At 47.8% G+C, this 21,062-nt stretch overlaps 1 protein-coding gene across 1 annotated transcript; it reads left to right on the top strand.

Annotated features, from left to right (window-relative positions):
* Window positions 1-805: 805 nt before the first annotated feature.
* GABRQ (gamma-aminobutyric acid type A receptor subunit theta) lies at window positions 806-16,418 on the top strand. Its single transcript, XM_061179115.1, has 9 exons — window positions 806-954; window positions 2,999-3,087; window positions 8,216-8,283; window positions 9,937-10,157; window positions 11,954-12,036; window positions 12,592-12,729; window positions 13,273-13,425; window positions 14,626-14,869; window positions 15,596-16,418. The coding sequence occupies exons 1-9, from the start codon at window positions 806-808 to the stop codon at window positions 16,416-16,418; spliced, it is 1,968 nt and encodes a 655-aa protein (XP_061035098.1).
* Window positions 16,419-21,062: the final 4,644 nt, after the last annotated feature.

The following is a 21,062-nucleotide window of genomic DNA, read 5'->3' on the forward strand; positions in this document are numbered from 1 at the left end:
TCCCCTTCCATGGTGTCAGCCCTGGCTATGGGACAGTCACATCTCAGCGTGATCCCAGTTGGTGAACCCTTCCATTTCCCTGAGCTTTGTCCTGGGGACCCAAATGTGTCCAGCTCTATCAGAACGTAGATTCAGCCAGGGCAGTCTAATTACCTCACTCCCTCACCACAGAAAAACAGACTCCTGGGCACACGGTCTTCCAAAAAAACCGCACATTTTGCATTTTTGCAGAGAGAAAGAGCAGGACCCACCGGGTGCCCTAGGTGTGGATGCATGCCCAGCCCCCCTGCAGCCGATTCCCCTCCCCCTCCCCCGGGCCGGCCCCGCCCCTGTCTGTGTCTGTTGCTAGCAGGGGGACGACTGCAGAGGCCTGAAGGGGCGGGGGGCGGGCGGTGCGCTGGCTGCGGGCGGAGGCAAGAGCGCGCGCCTTTTTGTGCGGCTCCTGGCACCTGCCGGATTGGTTCTGCCAGTGCTACCGTCGGAGTGGGCGGAGCCAGCCGGGCGCCAGGCCGGGTGGCCAGTCGCAGCCTGGAGCGGCCGCAGACGAAGCGCACCTCGCACCTGCCGGGCGCGTCCTGAGGGCGCTGCGTCGGGCAGAGGTACTGGAGGACTGCTCCCCCTGGGTCCCGGGCTCCGGTCCGAACCCCGCGCTCCCTGCTCCCCATACTCTCGCTACTGTCTCCTTAGAGGCGACTCCTAGCGCCCCGCAGCTCCCTCTCTCCCCGCACTGCCCACACCCCGTCCCTCTCCCCGGCGGCGGACGGCAGTGTCTCGCGCCCTCCGGCCCCCGGACTGCCGTAGCCACATGGGCATCCGTGGGACGCTGCGAGCCGCCGTGCTCCTGCTGCTCATCGGAGCCTGGCTCGCGGAGGGCAGCGACCTCAAGCCCGCCCCGAAATTCCACTTCGAGCTCTCCTCCGCCGTGCCCGATGTCGTCCTGGACCTCTTCAAGTGGTAAGCGGGAGCCGCCAGGCTGGGCATGGCGGCGACAGGAGAGGACGGGCAGCCTCGGACCTCTTGGACGGAGCGGGCTGGGAAAGACTTGGACCCGGGCTCGCCGAGCCCTGGCGTGCGGGCCCTGCCTACAGGTCCCTGGAGGTTGGTGGGATGGGAGTGGGGGCCGCCGGGGGCCCTGTGCTTCAGCCCACCTGTTACTGCGGCGCCTGACCTGACAGAGCCCCGCGTGTGCCCAAACTGCAGCCCTGGGGGGGTGGGGGGAAAGATGCTCTCTCCCCAAGGTCTGCCATCCATCCCCGGGGACCAAGGCCCCTAGTAGCTTTTCCCAGTCACGTCCTTTGGCACCTGTAGGACTGGGGGATGGGGGTACAGGGTGATGAGAAATTCACAAAACATAGACAGTAGAGACACCTGTTTGAGTCTGGATTTTTTTTCTATTCCATGAGGTGCGTGCGTGTGTTCCTGAATGTGTGTGTTGAGCAGTGAGGGACCTTTTCCGATGCTGCAGATAGAAATTATTGACTCAACCTCATCGTAGCCCAGACAGTGCGATCGGTGGCTGTGTAGCATATAACCTTGTGGCCTGAGATGGGTGCATTTTTGTACTTGCTTCCTGTGAAAACATTTGAAGATTAGCTGTTTGATTGCAAGTTTGTTTGGGTCTGCAAATAACTGAAGAGGTGTTAAACAGTCAGGCTTTACATGTAGATCACATGGAAATGTGTATTTGTGGTGGCCACAGATCCTGAGCGCTGGCATATAGGTAATGTGTGTGTGGTCCTAAACAGGCAGAAATGCGTTGCTTTAATTCAGGAATCATTCATGTGCACAGTTTGAAATTTTGTCATTAAAGATGATGAGTTTTTTTTAAAAGATGATTGAGAATAATTTTTTTAAATGGCAAACCAGAAATGAACATGTATTAGGAAAAGGGGGGATAGTTGGGCAAGGTTCCAGCAGACAGCTCTGCAATGTCCTCAACCCAACATACCAAACTGCGCTAGTGAACACACACACACACACACACACACACATGAGAGATTTGCAGAGGCTGATGTTCCATAGTCAATGCATCAAAGATCCTAAGAGTCATAGTGATGCCCAGGGCCTATTCTCATCCACAAGCCCCTTTTGGGGAAAAGAGCCCCCCATGAAGGACTAGGTGAATTGGGAGAGCACATCAGAGACTTCTGGAAAGGCCAGCTCTCTGCGGGGTTGCGCTGGGTCCATTGACATGTGCTCACCCAAGACACGTCTAGGCTGGAAGCACATGCTTAGCCAAAGAGATGCCTGCTCCAAGAATACATGTGTTTTTGAGGACAGCCCTGAACCCCAAGAATCAAAAATGGTGATTTATGAGGGTCATAAAACTCTGCTACATGAGCAAGGCTCTCTCTCTGTGTCATATGTAATATGCCAAGTCTTAGAAACAGAGGTGTACAAAAACAAGATTCACATAGGCGTGACAACAAAATGCTGGCCCTAGCCTAGGTAGGGGAAATGTGACTGAGCTAGAGAACATAGACTGGTGGGCTCAGCTCATGGGAGTACTGAGGGTGAAAGATGACCTTTCCTGGGGCAATCAGGTGCCCGTGGAAAGAGGACTCCCACCAACCTGGAAAGCTGCATCCAGGCTGATGGTAAAGTGGGGCTCCTTAGGGGGTTGAAGTAATACGTTTATGTGAGGGCTCACACCTGCCCACACCCTCTCCTCTCCACTTCCCCTACAGTTTCCCCCCACCCACCCCCAATTCTGCCTGGTAACAAGAATCCAGTCTTTAGGCCCCACGCTTTGGATAAAAGCTGGGGAGGAGGAGGGGGAAAGAGGAGTCTGCGTCATGCTGTGCTTCTGGCTGACTCACTGCAGGGACGGAGGGGAGCGGGGAGAGACGTGTACATGTATGGCTGTATATGTCTGCATGTGTGCAGGAGGGAAGGCCCTGGCAAGTTGATGCCTGGGGTGCTCTTTGTTGTTTGTTTTCTGAGAAGCAGTGTGGCATTCACTGATGACCAATATTTACCAGTGACTTCTCTGTTTCAGCAAAAATTGTGCAAATGAAGCTATGGTTCACAAGATTTTGGACAGGGTGCTGTCGAAATATGATGTCCGTCTGAGGCCCAATTTTGGAGGTAAGACACGTCCAGATACTAGAGCTGAGACACAACAAGCCAGCCCCACCCAGTGAGCTGACCAGGAGCAGTCCTCTAGACCGGACACTTGTGCCTCTCCAAACCCCACCTTCCCGACCCTGCAGGGACCTGTAGCAGAGCACTCCCAGGCCCCCAACCCCCAGGCCTTTCACTCTGCCCCTGGAATTTCTCCCACTTCTCTGCCTTCTAATGCAAGAGGCCTCTGCCCCCTCCACACTCCTTTACAGTGGCACGGAGCCTGAAGCACACTCCCTGGGGTGGCTGGAGAAGCACTAATCACACCAGGTGTGCTTCTCATGCTAGAGGTTTCTGCTCAATCTATGGGGAGGACACGTGTTCCACCTGTGAACACATTCTTTGCACCCTGGGCACTTACCCCATTCAGCTGGCTTAAAACGAAGGGCATGGTCTTCTCTGCCTAGTTTACTTCGCCCACCTGGGTCCCAGGCACTTCTGCTTCTGGTCCCCCTCCCCAAGCCTTCAGCTCCTACCAAGTTCAGTTTATTCAACACACTGCAGTCAGCATGATCTTTATGAATCCCACCTGATCACCTCAGGAACTTTTGATGGCTTTATTTAACTGCAAAATAAAATCTAAACTCCTTAGCCTAGCACTCAGATCTTAAGCACAAAGATGAGAAATGACAAGGAAACTGAAATGCAAACCTCCAGGAAGCCAATACATCAATTTCTCCTCTTATTTCTGCCTAGCCTCACCTCCCCCCACCCCTGGCTTTGGAAAGGGTGACTGGCTTCCATCGCACAGCTTTAAAGTGACAGGCAACCTTCCCCGACCCCACAGAACAGGAATAGCATTCTCTGGCTGAAGGGACACCCAAGAAACCTAGACCAAGGACAGACAAGAGGAAGGGTGCATTAAATAGACGTTAGTCACATTTTGGCTCAAAGGAAACAGAGAAAGAGCTAAAAAGTAGGGCGGCTAAGTCAGAGAAAGCACTCTCCTTCCTGCAGGTGGTAGAACTAGACACCCAATCTAAAGGGTTAATGAATGCTAATATTCACATTTGTACCTATGAATAGAGGTCTTCTGAATACACAAAGCCTCCACCCTAAAGGGCACACAGCTGTTATCACTTGCCTTTGTGCTAGACCACTGAGGGCTCTGTGATTTGCCTAGGGAGCCCCCTTGAAAACCAAGTTGATCGCCCTATGCCCTAGGTTTGGAGGTGGGACATTTGACTGGTATCCCATTTGCTGCTTTGCTTCCTCCAAGTGTGAGGGCAGAAGGCCGTGCAGTCCCTGGATCCAAGGTGAGTGTGCACTGGGGACTGGGAGCTGGAGTGGAGAGGGCAGAAGGTAAGTTCTTTCATTATAGGAATTCAGGTGTTAGGGCACAGCGAGCACTCCATTGCATGACACTGGTTTTGGACCAGTTGCACCAAAGCAACAGTGGGTGTCAAGGGTGTAGCTGTTACATTTTCTCCATTCATTGTTTTCCTGTTTCTCAGCAAAGGCTAACCAACAGCCATTCAAGTACATCAAGCACATTCTCCCCACTGCTTCAGGTTGCCATCTCTGCAGGCATCCGGGGCTATGGGGACAGAACAGAGGCAAGGACCACCCTCTGGGGATTGTCAGGTGTGGCTGGCCAATGGTATCTCCAAGGCACCCCACCGCCATTTTTTGAGCTAACTTGGATTTGTTTACACCTGATGCCTAACCTCCTGGGTTACCTAAGCTTTATGGGCATGCAGACCTGGGGAGTATGGGAATAGCTGGGTCCCCAGTTTGGCCAAACAGTAGATGAAGGTGGGAGGGCAAGGACAATGCAGGACCTTCTAGCATTTAGACAGAAGGAGGAACTACAGGCTCTAAGTCTGGGGCTGTTTTATTGGGTGGGGGGGAGGCAGTCAATTGAAGAGCTGGGCCAGGGGGTTTAGAGTTGGGGTAGCCCATGACTCCCACTAGACACAGAGTCAAATTTCCCTCTGTGTCTGAAGTTAAGTAGAGTTTCAGAGCTTAACACGCAGGCCCACACGCCCCCCACATGCAGAGACATGACCTAACTGTGGTTAGGTTCAAATGAGAGACATTACTTCCTTGAGAAGAGAAGGAGGATGAAGAGGAGGAGGAGAGGCCAGGGAAAGTTAACAAAGCTGCTTCCTTCTGAGCAAGAGAAGTGGGACTCCATAGTGCTGCAAAAGGCAGGCCCCTAAGGACTTTGCTTAGCCCATCACCTGGTATGACATAGGTGTGGAGTGAAGGAATAAATGGGACATCTTCATCATTCCTTCATTTACCTCCTCTTCCTCTGCTACTCTGATGGATGCGAGGGAGGAAGTAGAGTTGGGGTAGCAAAGTTTCCAAGAGGGAGGGAAGTGATTACCCCCTCCCACTTTTTCTGCCTTCCTGAGTCCATCAGGAAGGACAACGACGGGATATGGGACAGAGGCCATCACCCCAGAGATAGCATTTAGATACCTGACCTGGAAGCATCTTGTTCCCCTCTGTTATCCTTGTAAGGATGTGGGATATCTTAGCTAAGCTCTTGTTCTGACCACTACTAGCACATAAGGTATTCCCTCCTAATTTAGGTGGATAAATTAGAAAAAGATCCCAGGTCCCCTTCCTCCAGGCCACAATCCTGGGCCAAGACTCATGGCTTGGTGAGGGGAATGTGGACTGCACTTCAGTTCCCACTTGCCTCTTCAACTGGGAGTCTTTGGACAAAGCTGAGCCCTGGCACTTTAGGGTTCGGGTCCCCAGGATTCTGCTGTAAGTGATTGGATTGCCTGAGTGACACAGAATGGTCTAGGATTATAAGTTTGACACTAGAGTGAGGTAGTTGAGGGGATGACTGCCTGGCCCTTCTGGGGCTTGTTGCCTGCGTAACACAGCCTCCATCCTCATCTAAACGCATGTGGGGAGTCTGAAAGGCTGTAATAAAAAAAAAACTGCCTTTCTAGAAACCCCTGTCACTACATAGCGATCATTCACAATAGCTGTGAATGCTATGCCTTCACACAGAGGCCCATTTACTTCTCAGCTGCCATTCATACGTGGATTCCCAATAGCACTTTGCAGCTCAGCTTCTAGGCAGCCAGCCTGCAGTGAAGCCAGCAGGCTGAATTGGAAGCGTCACACGTGTTTCCATAACAGCAATGTGATGTAATACACATAGAATAATGGCTTAGCTGTGAGGCCCGGTGAAGAGAGTTTTGAGTCAATGAGGAAACAATTAAAATGTATTTTTCCACAGTACTTTATAGTTTAGTACATATTTGCACATCCATTATCACATTTGAATGGGCAGCACTAACACCTAGTCCTGAAAAAGCCAGGAGGCAGAAACAGAGACACACACACACACACATGCACGCATGCACATGTACATGCACAAATTCAATCACAGTTACATATTAACACACACAAACACCCTCACCCATGTACTCACTCACATGAACACGCAAATTCACTCACACACATATACACCCTCACATACACTAACACACATGCTCACACATTTGCATACACACATGAACATGTTCATACATTCATTCTCACACAAACATGCTCACATACACAAACACACTCACAAAGTCATTCACACACCCACATACGTCCACATGCTCATGCTCATGCATTCACTTATACTTGCACACAAACATCCCCACACATACAAACACAAATTCACTCACACACATAGACACACACACTCACACATGCTTTGTCATTCACACACATGAACATACCCACATGTTCACTCACACATGCACACACACACAAACATGTCGACACATTTACCAACTCAGAAACACATGCACCTGGACATGCTCACACATTCACTCATACCTGTATAGTGACATGCTAACACATATGAACATGCTCATGGGTTCACTTGCACGTCAGCATGGTCACACACTCACTCACACACAAACACACTCACACATTCAGCCACACTCACATGGACAAGTTCACAGATTTTCTCAAGCACATAAACACGCTTACATACACCCACACTTACACACTCACAGTTATAAGTGTGATGGGTGTGAGTGTAGAAGTGTAATCATTTATCACACTTATCACTTGCATGTGAACAAGGTCACACACACAAATACATTCACATATTCACACAATGAACATGCTCACTCACACATACATACACCCATAAGTTCACTTACATTCCCAAGCACAACTTAATCACACACACAAACACTCACACATGGACATGCTCACAAATACACTAACAAGTGAACAGGCTCACACAAATAACCTACATATTCACGCCCACACAATACACTCAAATACACACACATGCTGACACATTCATTCACCCAGAAATGTGCTCACACATTCACTTATACAGAAACATGCTCACATACATGAAAACACTCACAAATTCACTCCCACACATACAAACAAGGTCACAAACACACCCATGTTCACACATTCCCATGCACATTAACAAGCTCACATACACTCACACAGTCACACATTCTCTCATACGTGATCACACAAACACATTCACTCATAATTCACTCCCACACAACACACTCAAGCATACAAACATGCTCATGCCTTCTCTCACACACAGACACGCTCACATACACTCACGTGCACACTGACACGTTCACCTGCACATGAATACACGCACAGATTTACTCGGGTATGTGAACATGCTCACATACACTCGTGCACACAGCTCACGCATTCATTCACACAGAAACACACACTCGCTCACACATGGACACACTCACATGAACTCACACAAATATGCTCATGCGCACCACAAATCTTGTTTTGGGGCTCGTTGCTCTTAAGTTTTTTATCAAGAAAACGTTTAGAAAAAGAGTGCTTCATTCCCTTATCTTTTTCTTCATTTTGGCCTGACCCTTTCTTTTCAGCATATTGTGAGCCAGGCCCTACCCTAAGTGCTTGGCTTGCATTAACTATGAGATAAGTGCTATCATTATCCCCATTTTACTCATGAGGTAACTAAGCTCAGAGAGGTTAGGTAGCTTATTCAAGGTCACATAACTAGTAAGTGCCAAAATGGGGTTCAAAGTTCAGGCAGTCTGGCTCCTGAGTCCATGTTTTACCCTTTTTCCTACCCTGCATGTAATAGTGTCTTCCTGTATTGTAGGTGCCCCTGTGCCAGTGGGAGTATCTATCTATGTCTCCAGTATTGAACAGATCTCAGAAATAACTATGGTAAGTGTGTCAGCTCCGGCCATGAGACAAGGAGCAGGGTCATAAGCCTGTTGTTCTGACCTGCAGCAGAGGCCCCATGGAAGGAACACAGTAGGTTTTGGAAACTACAGCCACCTGAAATTAAAAATAAATAAATCCAGATGTATTACAGACATAAAAGTGAAAGGCTTATGATGTTTTTAAAATATAATATAGGTTATTCTTTTAGTGTCTTTGAGATAGGTAAGGACTTTTTTAAAAAGATACAGAAAACACAAACTATAAAAAGAAATACTGGTAACTAAACTATATGAATATTCTCTTTAGCCAAAACTTCTGGCACTTCTGTTTTGCAAAATAAAAAAGCAAAATGAGTATGACAAGTTTGAAAGGATAATTCAGATTGGACTAAAATATTTGCAACACAAAGGACTGGTATTGAAAATACACATAATTCCTGTGAATTAATAAGAAGAATATTTTTATTTTTTTAACGTCTTTATTGGAGTATAATTGCTTTACAATGGTGTGTTAGTTTCTGCTTTATAACAAAGTGAATCAGCTATACATATACATATATACCCATGTCTCCTCCCTCTTGCGTCTCCCTCACATCCTCCCTATCCCACCCCTCTAGGGGGGTCACAAAGCACCGAGCTGATCTCCCTGTGCTATGCAGCTGCTTCCCACTAGCTATCTATTTTACATTTGGTAGTATATATAAGTCCATGTCACTCTCTCACTTCGTCCCAGCTTACCCTTCGCCCTCCCCGTGTCCTCAAGTCCATTCTCTACGTCTGCATCTTTATTCCTGAGGAGAATATTTTTAAAGCAATAGAAAAAGATCAGAAAATTTAAACAAGAACTTCACTTTTGTGAAGAAAACCAAGTAGCAGATAAACTTATGAAAAGATGCTTGACTTTATTATTAATCAGTGAAATGCAAAATAAGACCACAGTGAGAACCCATTACATATCCACCAGACTAGCAAAAAGTCAAAAGTCAGACAATACCAATGTTGGCAAGGCAGGAGCATTGGGAACTCTTATCTGCACTTTATAGGGGTATAAACTGGAATTTTGCTTTATAGTTTTTATTTCATTGCGATTTTGATATGTATGGTGTCATCACATAATAATACACATAGTATAGTCATATAAGGGAATAGTATCCAGCAATGCAAGTGAACAAATTTTAATTACACACATCCACCTGAGCAAACACACAAACATAATGTTGAGTGAAAGAAGCAACTTATGAACACATACAGTGTGATTCCATTCAGAAAAAAACTTTAAATAAGTCCAACTAAGCAATACGTTTCTTAGAAATACATAGACAATAAAACTTAGGAAAACATAGAGAAAAAATAGAAAAAGCAAGGGATTATTATCATTAAAATCTAAGATAATGGTTACTGCTGGGAGGTGTGGGAAATATGTTCTGCAAGAGACACGTTGAAGATTGATAGTTATTGGGAACGTCCTATTTCTTAACCTGAATTTTAATTATATGGGGCTCGTTTTATTATTTGTAACATTGAACACTCTTACATATGTTTTGTTACGCATCTATATTTAGGATGTATTTCATACACCTGCATACACACAAACACTGAGGACAGAAAGCTGGGCAACCTCACTTACAACTAGGATTTACCTTTCTTTCCTCAGGACTATACTATTACAATGTTTTTTCATCAGACCTGGAAAGATCCACGTTTAGCATACTATGAGACCAATCTGAACCTGACCCTGGACTATCAGTTGCTTGAGAAGTTGTGGGTCCCTGACTGCTACTTTCTAAATAGCAAGGATGCTTTTGTGCATGATGTGACTGTGGAAAATCGCGTGTTTCAGCTTCAGCCAGATGGAACGGTGCGGTATGGCATCCGGTGAGTTTCCCCAGGGACCTGGGGATCACCGTGACAGCCTACCTTCTTCCCACTAATTATCCCATGAACACACTCCAAGGGACACACAGAGGAGCCCACTGCTTTCCAAATCTCTCTTTCACTGCCTCCCTCACTCGGTAGTCAAAGTGGAACCTTCAGAGTTTCCCACAGCCATCCTTGGCTGTCCTGTCCCCACGCCTTGGCTTATGCTGTTGCTTCTGTCTGGAATGACCTGTTCCTCTTTCCACGAGTCTGAAGCTTTCCCATCCTTCAGTCCCTAATTCAAATGCCCTCTTTGTCAAGAAATCATCTTTGATACTCTCAACTGGAAGAGCTCTCCCTTTGCCTTAGCATTGAATGTATATTCTGTTATTTATTTGTGTCTTTTCTCTCCCATGCAGTGAAGGAGGGGGACTGGTCTCTGCCATTGATCATATATGCAACATGCAAGGGACCCAAGGGTTCGCAGTGTGCGTCTATTGCCTATGGCTTTGTACAAACAGAATGTGTGCACACTGGAGCTCCTCACTGGCCTATTTATAGCATAGCAGACGGTCACCAAAGCCCTCCGCACAGCCTCATCTCTTACAAACCGTCTCTTAAGACAAGCATGAGACATAAATTTAGCTCAGAAAATTTCTCCAAGAGGTAGCTACTAGGGTACAGCTCTTTCTCTGGATCTCTTTCTCTGGGGTGCTCTTGCTGTATCCCTTTGTTTCCCTCTTCTTTCTCCATCCACTTTCCCGTGGACCAAGGCACTGGGGTCAGAGAACAACAAAGCTTACAGGGAACAGGTCACTGGTCACAAAGGGGGCCTCAGCTGATTAATGTTCATGTAGAATTCACAGAAGGGAGAGAAATACACACACACACACACACACACACACACACACACACTACCCACTGTACAAAATGGAAATCACCTCAAGAGTTGAAAGGGACAAGGGTGGTATCAGCAACTGGGAAAGGCAGGACAAGGAAGGGGCCAGAGCTTCCCAGCTGGGGCTGCAAAGAACTTTTCTAATTATCCTCTTCCCCATTGTTCACTTCTCCCACTTCCCCAGGTCTTCCAAGATCCCTCCTCAGATTCCTCTCTTGGACCTACCACGTGACAACTTGAAGCCCCATTCCATAGCTCACCTCAGATATATTAATCCCTCCTATCCATTTACACCCACTGGCATTTTGCTAAGCCCCAGTACCCTCGTAAGCAGATGCACAGAGATGGGATTGCTGCCGGAGCAGCTCCCATGGCCAAAGGTAGGCCGGGGCCACCGCCCACATCGGTACCCGCACGCCACACACAGGCACTCCACATCAGGTCTGGTGCTTCAGCTGCTTCAGTGTAGCGGTTTCCTCCTGACAGCTTTGCTGCTCCTTCAGCAAGAAAGTCCTCTTTCTGTCTCTGCATTCAGTTTCCTCAAGGACCCTTCCCATTCTGACACCCTGAGGTTTCCTGACATGCCATACATCTGTTGTCATCTGTGTAAGTCCTACCAGACTTTTGGGTGTCTTTGTCACATACAAATTCCCTCTCTCCTCCTTACACAACTGCAACTCATCTTTCCTCTAGGAGGGAAGGAAGAGTGAGGGGCGGGGGCGGGGGCGGGAGGAGAAAGAAGGAGAGAAGAAAGGGAGGGAAGGAGGACCCAGCTCTAATGTGGGCAGTGTGGGAAGGTGTTAGGTGGGTCAGTCCTTGGGGTGCCTCTCCCCACCCCACCCCTTCAGTTTTCTCAGGAACAGTTACTTGCCTGGGCTTGACTCACTTTTCTCTTCCTTTTGCTTTTCCTTTGCAGACTCACCACCACAGCAGCTTGTTCCATGAATCTGCAAAAATTCCCTCTGGACAAGCAGACCTGCAAGCTGGAGGTGGAAAGCTGTACGTATGTCTCCCAAGGCCCCTTTTTTCCCTACCCGGGGTTGGGGCCATGAGGAAGCCAAAAGCAAACTTGACAGCGAGAGGGCCTGCATATCTCCCCTACTCCCTTCCTCCCCCATTTCTCTCTCTCCCAGATAGATAGATAGATAGATAGATAGATAGATAGATAGATAGATAGATAGATAGATAGATAGATAGATAGATAGAGACAGAGAGACAGACAGAGAGGGGTATATATACATATGGTATCAGGGAGAAGATGGCCTTTAGGCTATAAAGAGTCCCATAGGGAAATGTGCCTAGCTATGGGAAAATTGTGCACAAGCTAATGGGTAGGAGCACGTCTCTTTGCTGTGCTTTCCTTCCTGGATAAGAAACTTCAAACTGAGAGTTCTCTTTCCATGTGCCCCCCTTCCCTATGCTCAGACCCACAAAACACAAAGGTACCCCAATATTGCAGGTTCCAACTATCCTTTGGTTTTCACAAGCTCCTCTGGCGTGAAATCTGCCTATGCCTGCTTTCTGAGATTAACTCTGTTTCCTTCCCCCTCCTAGATGGCTACACAGTTGAAGACATCCTATTATACTGGGAAGGCAATGGGAATGCCATCCAGGGTACTGAGAAGCTGCTCATCCCTCAGTTCAGCTTCCTGGGAAAGACGATGACTAGCAAAGAGGTGTTTTTCTACACAGGTGGGTCTGACCCCCTCCTTCTCTCCTGTCTCCTGTCTCTTTTGTACCCTAGGAAACTCCTGGTGACCTCTGCCTTTGACCTCTAGACTCTCTTCTTCCTTCTTTCCTATTCTCTTCTTGTTCTGGACACCTTCCAAAGCCCCCTTCATAAAGTCCCAATGGCTTACCCTCTGCCAATGAGGAAATGTGCGTGGAAACAGTTGGCCAGGTTTGACACTCCACAGGCCTCCTTCCAGGGCCAGCCTCTCCCCTTCCATCTGTTGTAGCTTTGAAATATCTCATGTCTCTCCCATTTCAACTTCAGTTGACATGGAGAAAGTGAGGAAGGAAGGAAGAGATAGCAGACTTGCTACGCCATATGGGCCTGCTGACACATGCCATTGTCACTGGCCTTTAGGCAGCAAATGGGGTCAGGTCTGCATACTGCCCAGACTGGAATATTAGAGGCTGAACTGGCCATTGGTTTCCCCTCCACCATCCTGTACTTTACTCTGAAAATCCCCTCAGCCCTACCACCCTAATACCAGTATGTCTCCCTGCCAGGTTCCTATGTGCGCCTGATAATGAGGTTCCTGGTCAAGAGGGAAGTCATCAGCTACCTTGTGCAGATCTATTGGCCTACTGTCCTCACCACTGTTGTTTCCTGGATATCATTTTGGATGAACTATGAATCCTCTGCAGCCAGGGTGTCAGTAGGTAGGTCCTGTTCCCATCCCAGGAAGGAACTTGGGTTGTCTTGCTCAGAAAAAAGTTGAGAGTAAGGAACAGTGTGTGACTGCACAGGCAAGGAAACAAGATGGGACCTAACAGGCACGCTACAGGTGCCCAGCCAATCCACAGCAGAGAGACCAACGTTGGAGACAGATGTGAAAAAACCATCAGGGTTGGGATCTTGGTATGTTGGGTCCAAAGTACCAGAATTCATTATTTGCTGGATACATAAATGAATGGACAAGTCACAAATTTAGATCAGAAAAGCAACACAATAAACATTGATTAAGCAACATATCAAAATGCCCAATTAGGCAGCAGAGGGCTTCTAGATGAGCTGCCCCTGGCAAGTGTCTAATGGAATGCTGAGACAAATGCTATCAGAGTCCAGAGGAGGAAATGACCCAGGTAATGACCCAGGTCTTATCGGCTAAAACTGCACCAAGAAAGTATTGCTCAAACTGGGTTTTGAGGACTTCCAGGAGGGTGCCTGGAGCACAAGCTGGGGAAGTGGGGAGAGTAGCAGAAAGACAGCTTGGGCTGACTTGGGAAGCACTTGAAATTCCATTTTAAGCAGTTGGAACTTCATGTATAAGCAACGGGGAGCATCAAAGGCTTTTGAGCAGTACCAAGGAGGGGCCTAAAGAGATCAGCTCCCAAATTTATTTGGTCCCACCCTGCAGAATGCCTGTGTATCCCAGACCCTGGTCTGCTTTCTCCTTCACCATCTTTGGGGCAGACTTTTCAGCCTCCTTCTTTAGAAGCACACGCTAGGCTAAACCTTTATATTTATGTAATATTTTAGGGGCCACAAAACCTTCTGAGGGATGGACTACAGGAAAGCTTACATACTAGCAGGCAAAGGGGAAAGGACCATCATAGGGCAAAACGGGGCTGGACGTGTAAATCACTATGAAACCATGGCTGGAGATTTTTGACTTGATCCTAAGAGCAATGGGAAATCACTAAACTATTGAAGTACAGGATGGGTGTAAAGATGGGGGAGGAGAAGCAAAGACAGCAATTGAGCCAGGGCCCTAAGCCTGGTAAACTAAAGGCCTTTTGCTGAGGGCCCTCCCAGTCTCAGAGATGGCCTTTGCTCCCTTCCAGTGGGATGTGGGCCTGATGGCTTGCCAAGAACTTCAGCCACCTGAGGGGACTAACCCTGTGCTATGTTGTTTATAGGTTTGACTTCAATGCTCATCCTGAACGCCATCAACTCACATCTGCGGAATAAACTCCCCCAATTCTCCTGTATCAAGGCCATTGACATCTATATGGTCGTATGCTTCTTCTTCGTGTTCCTGTCCTTGCTAGAATACGTCTACATCAACTATCTTTTCTACAGCCGAAGAGGACCTCAGCGCTCTCAGAGGCAACTCAGAAGAGCCCAAAGAGTCATGGCCCGCTACCGCTACCAAGAGGCGATGCAGGTTTGGCTTTTTGACTGACAATCTGCTTTCCTTGAGCACTTCTTAAACCTAAGATTAGCACTTGACCTTTTCAAATTCCTTAGCTCCTTTAATCCTCATACAACACACACACACACACACACACACACACACACACACGCACGCACGCACGCACACACGCACTCCAGATAAGAAAGAAGTAGAACAATTTATCGTCACTCCTTTATAGGTTGAGTCATTGTCCAAGGTCATAAGTGGCAGAGCTAGATTTCCCAAGACCTTTGGGCTTCACATCCGGTCTACTTAGCATGCCTCCAATGGCAGGCAATGGAGCCAGAGGGAAAGGGAACACAGGGAAGCTGAAAGGAAGAGACACCAGAGAGGCTGACCTAACCCTCCTTCCTTTGCTCTTTTGACTCCAAAAGCCATGCTGAGTCTTTTGCTGCTGGCAATACGTTAATGTCCCTCCTTTACAGGGAACTTACCCCCACCTGCCTGAGGAGGTCTTGCCTCTGTCCACTACACAGCACTCCAGGGGGGCAGCAAGAGCCATGAACTTCCCTTGCATGCTAACAGCCTCTCGGTCCTGTTCCTCAGCACCTTGCACACAAGAGACCCCAGGAAGAAGAGGTGGCTTTCTCAGTGGAAGAGCCCATCAGTCATGTTACAAGTGCTCATGAGGAAAGTCCCCCACCCCCACGCTCCCCGAAAGTGATTGTTCATGCAGCATTCGACCTCATGAGTCTATCCACTGTCTCCTTAAAGGATGACCAGTTTCACATAGAAGATGAAAATGGCTCTCCTCCCTCCAGACGGGTGTGGGCTGGCCTAGCAAGCCCAGAAAGCCTCGGCTCTTTAGCCTCCATCTCAGAACAGGCACCTCTGGCCTCCTCAGAAAGCCTCAGCTCACTGTCTTCTCTCTCGGACCAGTCCTGGCTGGCCACTGCAGAAAGCCTGAGTGACCTCCCGTCCACCTCAGAGCAGGCCGTGCCCAGCTATGGCATTCACGTTAATGGTATTGATACTGATGACAGTGTTATTCCTACTGAAATCCGCAACCGCGCCGAGGCCCATGGCCGTGCTGAGACCTGTGACCCAGAAGACCCTGAAGAGAGCTCCAACTCCAATGAGAGCCAAGACCATGGCCCCAGTAGGAAGCATCTGCTTGTCCACGGCCGGAGGTGTGTGCAAGAAGCAAACCACGACCTTGAGGAGATCCGTAACACCCTTGATGAGATCCATAGCACCCTTCATGACATTCGTAGCTTGCCTGATGACGTCAGAGTTGAGAGTGGCTACCTTGACCTTGAGAAGCAACTCAAGTGTAATGTTGACAGTACCTGGAGCCTTTATGGTAATGTTATGGGCTTTGATCCAGACAAGAACAGTAACTCGGAGTCTGATGACGGTTCCCCCCCAAGCCCTGGGTGCTCCTTCAGTAAAGGGTTCTCTTCCAAGCTCTTTCACCCTGACTACATCCCTAAGGTTGACCGGTGCTCCCGGCTCCTCTTCCCTCTTGCCTTTGTGGTGTTCAACATTGTTTACTGGGTGTACCATATCTATTAGTTCCATAGTGTCCCAGAGTGACACTATGCTCCTTTCATAGTTCCTTTTGGTTCCGTTTTACCTTCTTTTCTTTTTTCATTTTACTTTGTGGTTATTTGGGCAGTTGAATCAGTTCCACCTTTCTCTTTATAAACATGAGGTGGGGAGTAGTTGGAAAGGTTGTGTTCTGGCTGGAAGGAAAGGGATTGAGGAGGAGTTGGAGGTAAATAGCACATTGATTTCCCTTTTCTTCAGAATACTATCACGTTTTCAAAGCCTTCTAACATCTAATAAGTACAGAAAAGCCCCCTGGAAATGGAAATGTTTAGAAGACAGAGAGGAGCCAGACTGGGGGACAGAAAGGATCCAAGCCCTGTACACAAAAACATTTCTGGGGGCTTTTCTGTCCCACTGAAGTGTTGAGTTTTCTTTTTCATTACTTTTTTCTTGTTTGTTTTTTTTTTTCCTCCTAGGGATTATGGTCCTTGCTCACCCTCTGCTTAGGGTTTTACAGGAGAAAGCCAGACTGGGTTGGGGAAGGGCTAGCCATCTCTTACAAATGCAGGCGGCTGGCTTTGGGGAACTTGGGGGATTTTGAAAGTGCCTTTCCCCCACTATTTTTTCTGTTGTATTTTGAGTGTGGTGTTGTGGTGCAGGGTTGGGAATGGAATGTGGGTGGGTGGGTAGGGGTACTGAGTGAAATGTCAGGGTAAGTGAGAGAGCACGTTCCCAGCAGGAGCTCGCAGAGGGTGAATGATGTTGGGTTGGAGATTACTCAGATTGAGGCAGCATCTTTGGAGGGATTGGAACTTCTCTTGCGTATATTTCTGCTTCAGAATGCTTGACAATGGGGACTCAATACATCTGTCTAGGTCACGTGCTGAGTTGATCACTAGACACAGTGCAAGCACTTGGTGAATGAAGACTAGGGTTTGGAAAGTTCACCATCTGATCTAGAATAGCAGATGAACAACTGTTGTGAATCTGTATACTGATTCTTTCTGTTTGTCTAGTGCATAGTAAGTGTCAACGAGCTTACCCACACATCACATTGTTGAACCCTCGCAAGAGTCCTGTGATCCAGGGAAGGCAAAGTACATTGTCCCCAGTGTTCTGAGGGGGAAAAAATGGAATTTATGTACCACGCTTGAGGACATGAATCCAGTGGTGCTCTTCCTTCTTCTTGTACTCATAACTCTGTCAGCTGAGGTGCTCCCCTGTCTCTCCTCCCCTTTACAACAGGGGGTGCTCCATCAGGTTCTGCTTATGTGCCAGGCATCAGACCTCGTCCTACAGCACCTGGAGCATCTCTGCAGAAAGAGACCAGTGACCAGCCAATGAGTGTGAACCGAGCACATTGAACATGGGCACTGCCCACCCGATGGGGCTCCTAAGGGAAGTGGATGCCAGTTTGCCAAGCAGCTCCATTTCATTGACAGAGGAGGTGAGGGAGCAAGATTCGCCAAGCGCTCAGCTTATGTTCCTCCTTCCTCCATAGGCAGCCTCTACTGCAGCCCCTCAGCCACCTACGCTTTTAACCGTGTTTCTGTATTTGTGTTTCTGTGTATACCTGGGTGTGTGTCTGCATCAAGGTAGTTCTGTGTGCACATACAACCACTTGAGAAGCTGTATAGTTCTATGTACATCAGTGTAAATCTATATTGGTGTGTACAAGATTGTATATATAAAAACATGTAGATGCATATGTGTGTGCATGTGTGCACCCCTGTGAAAGAGTGTGTAAACTTATGACATGTATGTGTGTGCTTGTGTGTACACACATGGGTGTATTCTGCGTGCATGTGTGCATACCTATGTTTATTTATCTGATTTGAATAGGTGTGAAAGGAAATATGCGTGAAAGCATATGCATTCCCTTTTGGTGGCTCTTCTAGAACCACCAGAATTCCCTTGGCCTGTTCCCACATAAGGGGGGTCGTATTTGGCCGGGCTATTTAACTGACCGTTTCTTTCCAATTCCCTTGTTCCGGGGAGCAGTGTCTCCCGGTCCCCATCCACTCTTCTCCTCCTCCCTCCACCCATCTGTGCTGTATCCTGGATGGAAGACGCAGAAGAAGCGAATGTAGTCCCAGGAAGTGAAAATTTAGTGCCTTGAGGTAGGAAATGCTCGATCATGGGCTAGGATGGAAGTTCAGAGATTTTACTTTGTCCTGGAAGGAAGTGTTTGGGAGTAACAAAGGTAGGGGTTGGGGTGGGGAAGCCTTGAAGATGCAGTAAGAACAAAAATATGATGTACACAATGGGGTGGGAGAGCTAAAGAGCTGGGGAGGACGTTGTATATAGCCTTTATAATTCATCCTTTTATTATAATCACCTTGTAAGTCTGACACATGTCAGGGCGGAGCCAGCTGCAAGCAGATGGGTGATATGAGGAAACGGCTCAGGGGATTGGCTGCTAGCAGTTGGAGGCAAAGAACCAAAGGGCACTTCGGTAGCCCATCCTGGGATGGTTGTTAGTTGCACTTCAGCCTTGGATTTGGATTTGGAGGCCAGAGCTCCCTCCTTCCACCCCCTCCAGGGAAAGAATAGTCAGAGGGGTGAGAGGGCTGACCAAGGAGAGAAGTGCAAAGGAGCCCTCAGGGACTGACTACCTCGATCAGCCCAGCTTGTCTCTTATTCTTTTCTATACACACAGCATACAAATATAGCATCCTAACACACCCACAGAGACCTACACAGTAACACATACATGTACACACACATGGGCACTCACCTTCAGCAGCATATACATATATACACACAGATATGCACAAACACATACAGCCACACACACATATGTTCACACGCAAAATCACACGTTTACCCTCATATCCGCACACAAACACACACATACACACACACAAATCTTATGAGACAGCTAAAAACAAGAAAATTGCTGCTGGAATGTCAAAGATAGCCTCTTTCTTTTTGGACACCCCTCACAGAGAAATCAGGTTTGCGGGGAGAGCAATGACCTCACATCTGAAGCTCCCATCATGGCTATTGAAAGCCTTGCTTCCTGGGGCCTAAACATTAGTTGATTGATTTGGATTTGGGTTTCCAGGACCCAGGAGTGCCTTTGAGCCCTGCAGGAGGCAAGCAGTTCATTTGGGAGGAGATCATACAGATAGATTGGAAGAGTGGGGACAAAAAAAGAAGGTTTTAAGATGTATCTGGCAGAAATGCTCAGGAAGTCTTCAGAGCACAGAGGAAGGGCAGAGAGGCCAGTTGTAAATATCTCTACAGATCCATGTAGCTAGATATAATATTATACTTTTAAAAAAGAATACCTTGCCCTAGTGTGCTGCAATGAGAGCAGTTGAACTACTGCGACTCACACTGTGTGAGAGTGAGTGTCAAGGTGAGGCGGAGGTTTGGCAATGACACCTTATCAGAAACTTGAACCTTTGAGTTTGCCATAGAATTGGTCGTTTTAGCCTGAAAATTGCCAGATCTCCCCTGTCTCGTTCTCTGTGTGTTCTGTCATCAGTGTCGTGGTTGAGCCCCACCCTTAGCTGCCCCCAGCTGTACAAGCACGTTGTCCTCCAGCTGGCTGCCTACATCCCCTCCCACTCCTCATCTCACACCAACTAACTCAATCAGAGAGCGTTTGTGGTGACAGAGAATTTGGAGCTTGGGCAGAGGGAAGGGTCTTGCTTAGTCTGGGATGGAGCAGCCCGGACTTTATTCGTCTACCCACCTTCTCTTTCTTTTCCCCCTAATATTGCTCCTCTACCACTACCACGGGAAGGAGACCTCTGTGTCTTTAATGTGTCAGTTTGTTGTGGGGATGTGTGACACGATTCCTACGAAGTTCTTGCATGTGCCACTGTGGGGCACCTTTGCAGAGATAACAGATGATCTCTTGGGTCTTACTGGAGCTTGTCAAATGTATTCTTACAATCCATGTCATCTTGTTAATAGCAAGGCTGCAAAGTGTTTGCACATTTAGAGCTGAGTTTTGCTGAGACTGTGGCCATTCCTAATGAATGTTCCTTATTCTGTACATAAAAGAGCTAATCCTTTGAGCTATTAACTAATGAATGCATTCACTAAGCTATCCACCTGCATGGTACCCTGCTGTGGTGATGACCACCAAAGGAAATCGTGACTTGTCCTACTGAAAGTGCAGTGTGTTTGTGTAGGTTGTATCGTGTCCTGTGATCAATACGAAATCTTTATTATCAGTGTTAGGTTTTCAGGGTAGGGAGGGGGGAGGGCGTTACAGTGTCTCCCTGATATACTTCAATTATGAAATATCCCCAGTTGGTCAGGGTCACCTCTGTTGACTCAACATATGTAAGACTTTGTACCCACCATCTTGCCGGACTGCATCTCCGGGTTCAATAGTCATCAGCGGAAGTGAATTCTTCAGAGGGCAGCCAAGGCAGTGCCATTCTGGAAGCAGATGAAATACAGTAAAACCACACACGTGCAGGTCTTCAGGAGTGGTGCTGGGCCCAGGCAGTGAAAATCAAGAAAGAAGACCAAGACCCATGTGTCCTGGATGGTCTGTCTGGCAAAAGGGCCCAGAGCAGCAGAGAGCCCCCAAGATGACCCAGTTCCCTCTTTGTCCTCATTAAATGCACATTTTTGCATGAAAAAGACCTCGACCAATCCTGACGTTTAAAAAGGAAAACATGAAGAAACATAAAATTATGCTTC

The sequence above is a fragment of the Eubalaena glacialis genome, chromosome X (genome assembly GCF_028564815.1).
Source record: "Eubalaena glacialis isolate mEubGla1 chromosome X, mEubGla1.1.hap2.+ XY, whole genome shotgun sequence".
In the NCBI taxonomy this organism is placed as follows: domain Eukaryota; kingdom Metazoa; phylum Chordata; class Mammalia; order Artiodactyla; family Balaenidae; genus Eubalaena; species Eubalaena glacialis.